The 12,072-nt window shown below is 41.8% G+C and overlaps 1 protein-coding gene across 2 annotated transcripts in view; it reads right to left on the minus strand.

The window, feature by feature from the left end:
- Positions 1–12,072, minus strand: part of CCND3 (cyclin D3) — a 94,934-nt gene that overhangs the window by 15,051 nt on the left and 67,811 nt on the right. The window contains exons 1-2 of one of the 2 annotated variants that reach the window (XM_054980955.1): positions 4,800–5,202; positions 1,063–1,278 (exon numbers count right to left, since the gene is read on the minus strand). In XM_054980955.1, coding sequence (XP_054836930.1) covers positions 1,063–1,278; positions 4,800–4,988 — 405 coding nt within the window. In that variant the 5' untranslated portion in view covers positions 4,989–5,202. Of the gene's footprint in view, positions 1–1,062; positions 1,279–4,799; positions 5,203–12,072 lie in introns of those variants that run through there. The other variant, XM_054980956.1, reaches the window with a different exon arrangement.

Here is a 12,072-nt window from a genome sequence, read left to right on the forward strand (position 1 = left end):
CCTAGTTATACTTCTAACAGTATCAGCACAGGGAAAGACAGCTATAGAAGGTAACTTTGCTGGAAGATAGGTACGTTAGATGAATCTATGCCTGCACTTTATTTTGCTGATTTACAAATGGAATTACTATTGCAAGTGGCCATAATGCTCTAATATCTGTCCTTTATCAGTGGCAATACAGTTTTAAATCACATCTTGCTACTTCTGCAAAGTACAGTACTTATCACAAGCATGCTGTGGTAACCAACACTAACTGGACAGTGAATGCAATTCTTGTATTAAGAGCAAATCGGTGTTCCAAGCAGAAATGGACAGCTAGCCTGTCCTCTTCAAATATCACATCCTTCATGCTCCCTCACATATTGCAGCAGAGTATGAAAAAGAACAAATCAAGGTAAATGGGAGGAATAAAAATCTCAGTGACATTATCTCATTCATGAGCAAGGTTCAAGTCTGATAACACCTTAAAGATCAACCAAGAATTTCCAGAGTATAAGCTTTCAACAGTCAAGTTCCCTTTGTCAGATATGAGTAGAAATGGAGATCTAAGTCTTTTTATCTCAGTTAGAAGGTGGGAGGGATGTTGCAAAGAAGTAAAGATAGGATGTAGAGGTACAATTTATTCAGTAACAGAATCAAGAGCTTTAAAATAATGTATAAGAGCATCTATAGGAACAATCTTTGAGTACAACAGGAGAATCATGATGCACTCAAAGATGCAAGCATAGGGTTACTCCATTGGCAGTAAAAACTAACATGTAACAATATGCATGTATTTGCATTTATTTGTATCCCTCTTTTCTCCCCAAGGGGATTCAAAGCAGCTTAGAACATCATTCTCCCCTCCTCCGCCTTCTCACAACAACAAACCTGTGAGCTGGGTTAGGTGCAGAGAATATGACTGGCCCAAAGTCAGCCCGCAAGCTTCCATGGTAAAAGTAGAGATACAAACCCGGGTCTCCCAGGACCCTCTGGCAACACTATCCACTACACCATGCCTGCTCTGAAGGAATCCCAAAGAAGGAATCTCATAATGGAAGGGGTGGTGGTGGAAATGCTTACCAAAACTTGACGTTGTGCAACAGAATTGTCTGTATAAATGCAGAGCTTCTCCACAGTCAGTGGAATGGTCTCTCGCAACTTAGAGGCCAGAAGCATACAAACAGCACCCAAAAGCTGCAAGTGGCTTTTGCGAGTGGGCACACAGGACAGGTAGCGGTCCACATAATTCATGGCCAAGGGAAAAACCTCTTCTTCACACTTCTGTTCCTCACAAACCTGACAAAATCCAACAAGACAGAGGAAGTTTATGAACTGGGAAATCATCTGCTCCATTCTGCAAAGAAGATTCAAAACTACTCTTTATCAAAATATTTTGCACTTTTGTAAAGCTGAAGCAAGGCATACAGGTGCCTAAGATGTTAGAAGGGGATCAAGGTATATACTTCTCTGGTCCACCACAGGCTTTCTGCGAACTTGGCTACACTGAGCCACACTTCCTCTCATGTAAAATGGAAATTGAAATTCCTTTCTTCACAGGGGCCTATGAAATGTATATGTACAATGCATGCACTCCAAGACACCAGTGACCAACCTTAGAAAAGGAATAATCTGACACAGCATTTTCTGCCTGCCAATTTTCATGTTGAATATACATAATTTTTGATCGATGGCAGAATCCATGAATGCTTTAGATTTATTACTTTACATTTTACCTCTTCATTTTTCTTGAGATGAAACAGTGTATTCTTCTTCTGTAAAATGGGCAGCTTGTAAAATGTGGTAGCTTGCTGCTCAGTGGTAAAGCATTTGCTCTGCATGTAGGAACTCCCAGGTTTAATCCCCAGCAACTTCAGTTAAAAGGATCAGGTAATAGGTGATGTGAAAGATCTCATCTTGAGATCCTGGAGAGCTGCTGCCAGCCAGAGCAGGCAACACTGATTTTGATAAATCAGTGGTCTGGCTCGGTATAAGGCAGCTTCATGTGCTTATGAGCCTGCCCCTCTTGAGACATTTAAACCACCAGAGGCATCGACCATCTACTGAACCCACTTGCTCCAATTTATTCATTAATTCAGAATAGAAGAGGTTTTGTTTTTTAGGGTTTTTTGGTCAGGACCCAGAAATGTTTCAGATTTAGAACACAGAAATCAGTCTTCGGTTTTGAAAATTCTTCCCCCTGCAAGCAGAATGTCACAAACCCAACCTCAGTGCATACTCTGCTGAAATGAATGATGCTTATACAGAGGAAGCCATCAAATGATGACAGTATTAACCAAGAACCATTTGTGGAACCAAAAAAGCCCTGACATCCAGTCCTTCACTCTGACCACTGACTAGACTGGGTTCCCAAGACTTTTTCATATTGAATTCATTATGTCAGTTTAATAATTAAAATGCTGAAGTTTTTTCTTTTTCCAGAGCTCACTGATCTTTTTCACACGATCTCTCTATATCCTAGGAATTGCTGGTCTGACATTCTTCTTTTGAATGTACTTGTTGCTACATAGCTTTTCTGTTTACTTTTTAAATATCAACCAACAGTTTGAAATTCATGTGTCTTTAAATAAATTATCTTTGACTTGAAGGCAAGTGAATTCTCTAGCCCAGAAAAACAATTCAGGAGCTCACCAACCCACACATGGTTTTTGTAGTCATTTGTGGCATAGTGTCAGACTTTTAAAAAAGAATCCCCATTTTTTTTCCAATTCATAAAAGCTTCCTTGCATGGAGTTTTTGAGGTGTCCCTTCCTACAGATGACTAGGCAAGCGGCTATTTACAAGCCATCCAAAAGAAATTAAGAACAGGATTCCAGGGGAGATAGTAATTTATACTGAATGCTTATTGAAATACTATGTTAAAAACAAGGGAAGGAGAAAAACTGTTATTTGAATTCACATGGCACGTGTCTTGAAAATCTCCAATTTATGATTGCCAGTGCCACCTTCATTGTACAGGGTTCATTTGCCTTTAACACAAGTTGCTTGACAGGAGTCAGAAAGATATTGCTGGATTTGTTGGTATAGTACATTTCTAACCCATTCCCACCCTATTTCCAAGGAGCTCAAGGAAGTATACATCATTTGCCCCTCCTCTATTTTATCCTCACAACAACTCTGTGAGGTAGGTTAGGCTGAAAGTAAGCGAGTTACCCATGGCAGCATGGGCAGTGTGTCCTGTGCCCTAGTAAAACATGCTAAGTGACAGGTCCCTAACCTTTTTAAGCCTGGATGCACCTTTAGAATTCTGACACAGGGAACGGGGGGGGGGGGGTTGCAACCACAAAACGGATGCCACAGGAGGCAGAGCCAGCCATAAAATGTAAGCATGAGATTATGCATAACCCTAAGAGTAACACTTCAACATTTCAGGAAGAAGCCCTCTTTAACAGGATGCCATTTAAAATGAACATATGGTTTAAAAACATTTTCTTGCATACATACAGCTTACCTTCAGTCACAAAGTGAAGATTCTTGTGCTGTGGTGGCAGCTGCTGCCAAAGTAACATTTTTGAATCTGCACAGCCAATCAAATCTCCAGTGGCTGCCAATCAGAAACTTTGCAGGGCAAAAGTCTAACCTGGCTCTGCCCACTTTCTAAAAATACTTTAGTGGTTGCCCAGGAAGATGTCGGTGGACAGCATGGTGCCCACAGGTGCCATGTTGGGGACCACTGCCCTAACTGCTACACCACACTAGTTGCTTGGCAGCCACATATGTATTCCTTGACAGGTATAAGAACCCTGCTGGATCAAAGCAAAGATCCATCTACTCCAGTATTCTTGTTTTCACAGGCAGAAATTCACCAAATAACGTCTCCCCATCACTTCTTCTCCATGTTGGGCACAGCTCTGACCACTGGTTTTATGTCTGCTCATTACCTATTAACTGCAGAGAACTCCAACCAAAATGAAGGAAGCAACCCAACTTCAGTTCCATTTTTATGCTAATCCACAGTATCTGCTTGCTATGATACAGAAATTATTCTTAATTGCAGGCTACTCCTTTTTTAAAAAAAAAATCAAGATATACTCTTTTTCTCCCTCTCCTCTTCATCCTGGCAGTCTAGTTTGAAATTTTGCAATTGTGACAAATTTGTGTCACTCCAGGGATTTCGAACACCGGACAGGGCCGGTGACTGGCGCCCCCTACAGGTTGCAGAGAGAAAGTTCGTAGCGGCCTGGATAGGGCTTTTCCCCCTTTCCGCACAGTGCTAATGCGACGCCTTTCAGCTGCCCCTCCACTGAAAGACAACATTGGCAGAGACGTCGACCTCGTTTAAATCTTTCACAATTTCCCCATTTTTCAAATGCCGCCCCCCAAAGCACGCTTGCCTGCGTATTCCTATTTTACTGTTCGCCGCTTCTTGCAGTGAAAAATCCCTTAAATCCCCCTCCGACACAACACAACCCTCCCCCTACACACACACACACACACACAGAGCTCCAAAAGAATTCTTCCTGTTCTCAGGAGCCACTTAATCTCCCACAAGTGATCTTATCTTCTACTAGATCGAAACCAAGGCCGCAGTCCAATGCATGCTTACTTCGCGTGTAAATTCCAGTGATCTCAGTGGGGTTTACTTCTGAGTACACACGTATGGGGTCGGACTGTAGTGCCAAAAATGTTTGCTTGGAAGTAAGCCCTACTGAAACCAATGAGACTTACTTCCGAGTAAATATGGCAAAAAGGGCGCCTTTAGGATTAGGCGTAAGCGGGGGTGGGTGGGGGGAAACGTGCTCGCTAGGTTGAGAGGAAGCGGGAGGGGGAGTCCCGGTCCTCGGGGATCCAGTACAGACCTCCAACATCCAGAAAGCCAACATCTTCCGCATGTAGGGCTGGATCTCTTTCTGCACGCACTGAAAGTAAGAGGCACGGGGGCTGTAGCGCTCTTCCTGGCTTAGGAGATTCTGCAGAACGCGCCGGTCACTTAACAACTGCGGGTCTCGCTTCGCCCGGATCACCCCTTCCACGCACAGCAGTTCCATGTGTCCGGGGATGGGAAGGATGGACGGGCAGGGAGACCGGGGGACCGGCGAGCTGGAGGCGGCGGCGGAGGGAGGGGAGGACTCTCCTGTGCTCGCCCCCCGGCAAGCAGGCTGGATCCCCCCAGCAGCAGCGCCCAGCCCAGCCCAGCCAGCCGCCTCCCCTCCCCCTGCCGAACTCCTCCAGGCTCCCGGCTGCACTGTCAGCAATGCATGCACGGCGGCCAGACTTTTGCAAGAGGCGGAGCCAAACCAGGTCCTCCTCCTGAGAGGGAAGATGGGAGGAGGAGGGGGTATGGTCTACTCTGATACCCTCTTCCAGGCCGGGCGAGGCATCGCAGGGAGGAGATTGCTACCCATTCCAGCCCGGTGAAACTTTCGCCAGAATGTTTTTGCAGCAAGGCGCTGGCCTGCAAATCGAAACTTCCCTCTCCCCCGATATAATTTCATGGTTGCTTGCTCCATACAGCTGCCTCTTCCTAAACCAGTCAGGAGCGGGGCGCGGGCATGTGGGGCTGCAAAGAGAACTGTTGTATTCCTTCGGCATACCCGTGCTTCTCCAAACTTGCAGGTTCACAAGACATGTTCATGCCGAAAGGGCCTCTCCAGCTACTCCCTCTGACCTATCACATCTGCTGGCATCTTAACAGAGGATGCCTGTAAGTCCAGACCTTAAGATCATTGCCTGAGTATTCTGCCTTCTATCCTTTTTAAATTATGTAACATCCAGCCCGATGAAGAGTTCTGATGTGTTCAAAAGCTTGCACAGTTTCTTGTGCCAAACTGGTTTGGTATTTATTACACATGAAGGTAATACACATGAAGCTGCCTAATACTGAATCAGACCATTGGTCCATCAAGGTCAGTATTGTCTACTCAGACTGGTTGACAGCGGCTCTCTGAGGTCTTGCGCAGAGTTTTTTCACATCATCTGCTGCCTGATATTTTAAGCTAGAGATGCTGGGGATTGAACCTGGGACCTTTTGCATTAAAAGAGAGGCTCTTTCGCTAAGCTAAAGGTCCTCTCCATGCATGGAAACCCCAGCTTTTGTTGATTTCAGATTTTGTATGGTGCAATATGGCTGTACAGCTTTTTGAAATATCATAGCCACCTACTGTGATTCAACAGCACATCAAAAGGATTCTGCCATAATAGGATCCCAGCTCTTTGAAACAGGTTGCTAAGGCTGTGCATTTAAGTATGTTATTTTGCTGCTTTTTAATATTGTTCCGTTCTGCAGGTAAGTTTTGCCATCCTTTCAAAACTGATACATGTTTCATAAATAAGGAGTGGTACCATAATTAGAATCCTGCTGCAGTAGAAAAGAGCAAGAGTCCAGTAGCACCTATAAGCTTAAGCTCATACCCTACCACAAATTTTGTTAGTCTTATAGGTGCTACTGGACTCTTGCTCTTTTCTACTGCTAGACAGACAGACTAACACAGCTACCCATCTTGATCTAGAATCAAGATAGCAGAAGGGATTTTAATAGCTTCTAGCATATATGGTGTTTTTCTACACAGGAGTAGGTTTGTGTAATTTCCCCATTGCTGCTGTGACTGCCAATCTAGCACAGTGGCACAGGCAATGCGGCTTTCATATGACAGGTGAATATTGTTATTGCATTATTAACATATTTTCTATCAGCTTCTCAGAATTTCCAGCTTGTGTAGCTCCTTTCATTGCAAAGACATAAGGGAAAAGGCCTATTTCCTCAGTGAAAGGGGCTTGAGACTTACTTTAAAAAAAAAGTTGAGAATTCAGAGAATCCAGTAGACAGATTATTACAGCTAATGTTATAATTATATTCAACTGCAGATTTTTAAAAAGGGGATAGAGGAAATGGTTGCTATGGGAGACTGGGTCAAAGGATGCCGATTTGGGTGGGACCGGGAAGATCCTGACTTTCCTGTCCAGATGTGTACCACCCTGGCCTTTGCTGTCTTTCCCAAAACACAGCAGCAAAGCACGTTTGAAAAAGGTCACAGGAAAGATGAGGAAAACCTCATACACAAGCACCACAATACTGTGGAGAAGCAACAACAAGAAGAAGCATTTTTCAATAGCAACTGCATCGAGGCAAACAACCCGAGTGTAAGTGACCTGTGTCAGCATGTAACAGTTTAAATCATCAGTTTAGGACAATATGGATTTTCTGTTAAGGCTGCCATCTTGGGTCAGTGGGGAAGATTGGTCATTTATATTTTGAACCTAAACACATATAATTGCCAGTGAATCACATTGTTTTCAAATGGACCTTATACCCCACAGGTGAGTTGAGAAGAATAGCATAAGGTTCAGTCTTTTACTTGGAAGCAACACTGGACAAACTTAGCAAGTCTTACATGCAGGGATTTTTTTTCTGGGAAAAGAGGTGGTGGAACTCTGGGTTGCCCTCAGAGAAAATGGTCACATGGCTGCTGTGCGGAGGACAATCTAAACTCCCGTCTGTCTGGAGATCAGGGGGCGGGGCCACCAGCCATGTGACCATTTTCAAGAGGTTCCAGAACTCCGTTCCACCGCGTTCCCGCTGAAAAAAAGCCCTGCTTACATGTAGGGTTGGGGGACTGCTTGACCATGCTCACACATATATACATGGTTGCATCTTCCATAAGCTCTTCACAACATTTACAAATTCCAAAAATCAGTATTTTTCTTCATAGTTATAAACTGTTTTTTTTTATAATCACAATCAACACTGCAGAACTACAAAGGACTTTAGTTGGCATGTTGAACACTATATCTGCCAAGATGTTAGAGCCGATCCTAGGCAAATTTATTCAGTAGTAGGCTCCACAAGCTCCACTCAGTTCAATGTCACATATTTTCCAAAGTTCAGGACTCAAAAATGCATACACTTGTACCAGACATAAAAAGTTCTTGGTCACCAAAAAGGTTTTTAACTTAATATGTCATAAAAACATACTGCTGAGCTGAGATTTGAGGGGACTTCTCCCCCTTTGTCACTTAGCTTCTCACTAATGAACAAGGCCAGGGTCAATACTAAGGCACCTTTATTCAGGATGGTGATATTTCAAAGGGTAACTCCTAATCATGTCTCCTGTGTATCATAGTCTTATACATTCCAAGCAGGCACTTTTTTTTTTTTTACACTAAAAAGCAACAAAACAGTTCTAAAGAAATGTTCTCCAACCACTGATCATTTTGGAGCAAGATTCAGGTCTAGTAAGGTGAGATTGGACCTGAATCTCGGTCTTCTACTACACTACAGACTTTTCCAGCACTATATCTTTTTGTAATAATAATAATAACATTCGGTTTATATACCGCCCTTCAGGACAACTTAACACCCACTCAGAGTGGTTTACAAAGTATGTTCTTATTACCCCACAACAAAATACCCTGTGAGGTGGGTGGGGCTGAGAGAGCTCCTAGAAGTTGTGACTGACCCAAGGTCACCCAACTGGCTTCAATTGGAGGAGTGGGGATTCAAACCCGGTACTCTAGATTAGAGTCCTGCATTCTTAACCACTACACCAAACTGGCTTTGTGAGATGTTTGCCATTTGATTTTCAATTACTTCCTTAATAATCTTTAACATGGAATATACGTATTTCACAGCTGCTGCGCACTAATGTTCTCACTGAACTAACTATCCACCAGAATATTTTTCCTGGATTATCATAGCCAGTTCAGTTCTCACTAGCATATGTGAGGCTGGGATTTTTTTTTTGTCTCAGTGTGCCTCTGTTTACATTTGCTGGCATTTGTCATTTTATTGTCTATTTACCAGCCTGTAGCAATATTTTTGGAATTGGTTATAGTCTGCTCAGGTTTTCATCATCCTGAATAATGTGACATCATTTGCAAACCTGGCTACCAAACTGCTTGCCCTCGATTGTGGATCATTCAGGAATAATGAGCAGAATTGAGCTTATCTTCGGTGAACCCTTGCACTTTCTGTCTTATGAAAACTGCTCTTTATTCCTACCACCCATAACTAGTTACTAACCTTTAGAGGACATTTCATTTTATCTTATAATTTCTAAGTTTACTAGACAGCTGGAATATTACCAAAAGCTTTTGGGAAGATGAAAAAACATCACTATGCTATCAGAATAGCTAAAGACTGGCACCTTAAAGACTGACAGATGTTTTATGTCATAAGAGGTTTCATGAGCAAGAGACTCCATTAACTGTTTCATTCAGATCCCATTTCATACATCTATCAAATTGGGTTCTAGCTCACAAAAACTTATGCCATAATACATTAATAAGTATTTAAAGTGCCACTCTTTTTTATTCTGGTTTGTGCAAGCTAAGCTGTATAATGCTTTGGTATATGCTATCAGTCATATTTGATATGGGAACTGTGTTACCCTGAACACTCTATCTCTGTTGTTAAGGTGACAGTCAGATCTTAAATATACATTACAATTGCCACAGAGATGCTACCAAAATCTGCCTCCGTATGGCAGGCATAATACATAGAACAGTTTACCACATGGACTATATTGTCAGTCTCCATGACTTAGAAAGCACAAAAAGACAGAATGTGATGCTGGAAATATACTTGACAATTCTGTTTGTTACAGTAGGTTGGGGATAATTTGCCATGTAAAGGCTGTTTTCAGTGGCATCTCTGTGGTTGAACACATTAATATGCAGTCCATGGGTAATCCAGAATAATCTGAAGAACTACAACTCAAAGACCAGGAATGGAATGTATTAGCAAACTGGATAAGATTCTCATTACTAACCTCAATGCTAAGGTACGCAATTCTGGCATAATCAGTCTAGCCTAGATGCCTCTATGGTGTTGATAAAATCTAGTATTTAAGAAGAAACAGTAGACATGATAGGAGGAAAAATACTAGAAACATGGATGAATAATTGTGAAAAATCTTAGTAACGGGAGCAAAAAAATTTTAACTTCATAAAAATACTTTATTACTGTCCTGTATCAAAAATACAGAATTTGAGTAGGTGACATCAGATTTTTTAAAAAAAATAATCTAAACTTTTATTTGAGACTTGGGAACACTTTCAACCTCTGTAGCCATGAAACATTTGAAGATTCCATGAGAGAAATGTCTGTGTTCATCAGTGCAGATTAGTCAGCCGAATTTAAACTATGGCTACCTTCCATTACACTTTTTGTGGCCAGCATCCCTTGGTTTGTATAAGGGCATCAAGTTCTACACTTTCATTGAAAAAAGGAAAGAGTCTGCATTCCTAGCCAAACATTGGGAAACCAGAGTGTGGGATTCTTGTTCCTTAGGTTTTCTAGATCAAGTATTTTGAAACTGAAAAATTCAGGCCACACACTAGACATGATAATCTTCTGCTTTCTCCAGGGCTTGCTTTAATTCAGCCTGGAATATTCTGAAGCTAAGCTACTACACTTAGGGGAACAGAAAGGAGGAAAAAAAATAAGCTTCTTGCAAAACAAAGTGTTCCTTCCAGATGATGACTTGGCAAAACTAGGGCATCCAAAGCCACATTATCAGCCCAAGATGGCAAATTATAGACTCCAGCAACCCTGAAAAGCCTAGTGAATGGGTGTGTGGAAGGAAGGGGGATGGCGCTAGGAAAACAAGAGTTTGCTCACTGTTGACTAAGGATGGACAACTTCCTGGCTTTCCTGGCAGAGAACTTGGCAATGAGAAAAGGACATTCTTGTAGAAAATTTAGAAAGGGTTTCTAGGCTTCCAGGATACCATCTATGTTTTTCTTTGATGAATCATAGAAAATGATCATATTTTTGGTATGTGGATGTTGGGGAATGGTGGCGAGCAACAATGAAGCTCAATCTTGACCAGATGGAATGGCTGACACGAAACGATGAATGAGAATGGATGGAGAAATATGCTAGCTGTCTTTTAAACAGAAAGAATGAGTTGGTCCAGTGTAATGTAAATCAACCCGTATTTGTAGACATATGATATGATATGATATATGATAATTTTTAACAATTGGGGAGGGCTGAGGAATGGAACAGAATTTTCAAATGAAATTAATAATCTATTCTTCCCCAAGATAACCTATATAGAAATAGATCCATAAGGGTGCACCACTAAGCACAATTGGGACTAAATCTTATTAAACTCAGAGGAGCTTACTTCTGAATTAACATGTACAAGATTAAGAAATACAGCATTTTTGTAGAACTCTGCAGACCACAAAAGGTAATCATGCTAAGACAGAACTGATAGTGCCAAATCAAACTGTGACTGATATTGATTTAGCACCCTACAGATAGCCCACAATTTAACCTTAACAGTTAAGAGAAACAAGGCATTTGCTGTACAATAAAACCAAGCTGTACAATGAAACCAAAGTATAAGCAACTGATTAGTAGAACACTGCACAAATCCAACTTTGCAGAGAAAGAAACATAAAACAGGTTATTATCTAATGTAACCTAGGAAGAAATTTCTTCTTAACCTCTATTATCACTTGTTTTGAAAGACTTGTATTGGCCTCCAGTGATTTCTGAACAAAATATAAAATGTATTGTCGAAGGCTTTCACGGCCGGAGAACGATGGTTGTTGTGGGTTTTCCGGGCTGTATTGCCGTGGTCTTGGCATTGTAGTTCCTGACGTTTCGCCAGCAGCTGTGGCTGGCATCTGGGAAAATGGGAGTTTCCCCTCAATTTCTTTCTCCATTGTGAATTGTATGTTAAGGTGGATGTTGTTGAGATGATTCCCATTCCTGGATACCTTGGTCATCCGCAAAGCAAACTTTCAGTTAGGTCACAAGGTCTACAGGAAACCAACTCACACTGATCGGTACTTACACAAAAACTCCAATCACCACCCCTGACAGAAAAGAGGCATAATGAAAACATTAGTGGATCGTGCAAGACAGATATGTGAGCCGCATTTTCTCAATGAGGAAATTAATCATCTAAACCACGCACTTCAGGCAAATGGCTACTCCAGAAATGAAATCCGACGAGCAATCAAACCCAGGATGAATCAAACAACCAAGGAAAAACAGTCTCCTACAGGAAAAGTGTTTTTGCCATATATCAAAGGAATTACTGATCAGATGGGAAAGCTTATGAAAAAGCATAACCTTCAAGCAGTATTCAGACCCACCCGAAAAATACAACAGATGCT

This window comes from Eublepharis macularius, chromosome 5 (assembly GCF_028583425.1).
Source record: "Eublepharis macularius isolate TG4126 chromosome 5, MPM_Emac_v1.0, whole genome shotgun sequence".
Lineage (NCBI taxonomy): Eukaryota > Metazoa > Chordata > Lepidosauria > Squamata > Eublepharidae > Eublepharis > Eublepharis macularius.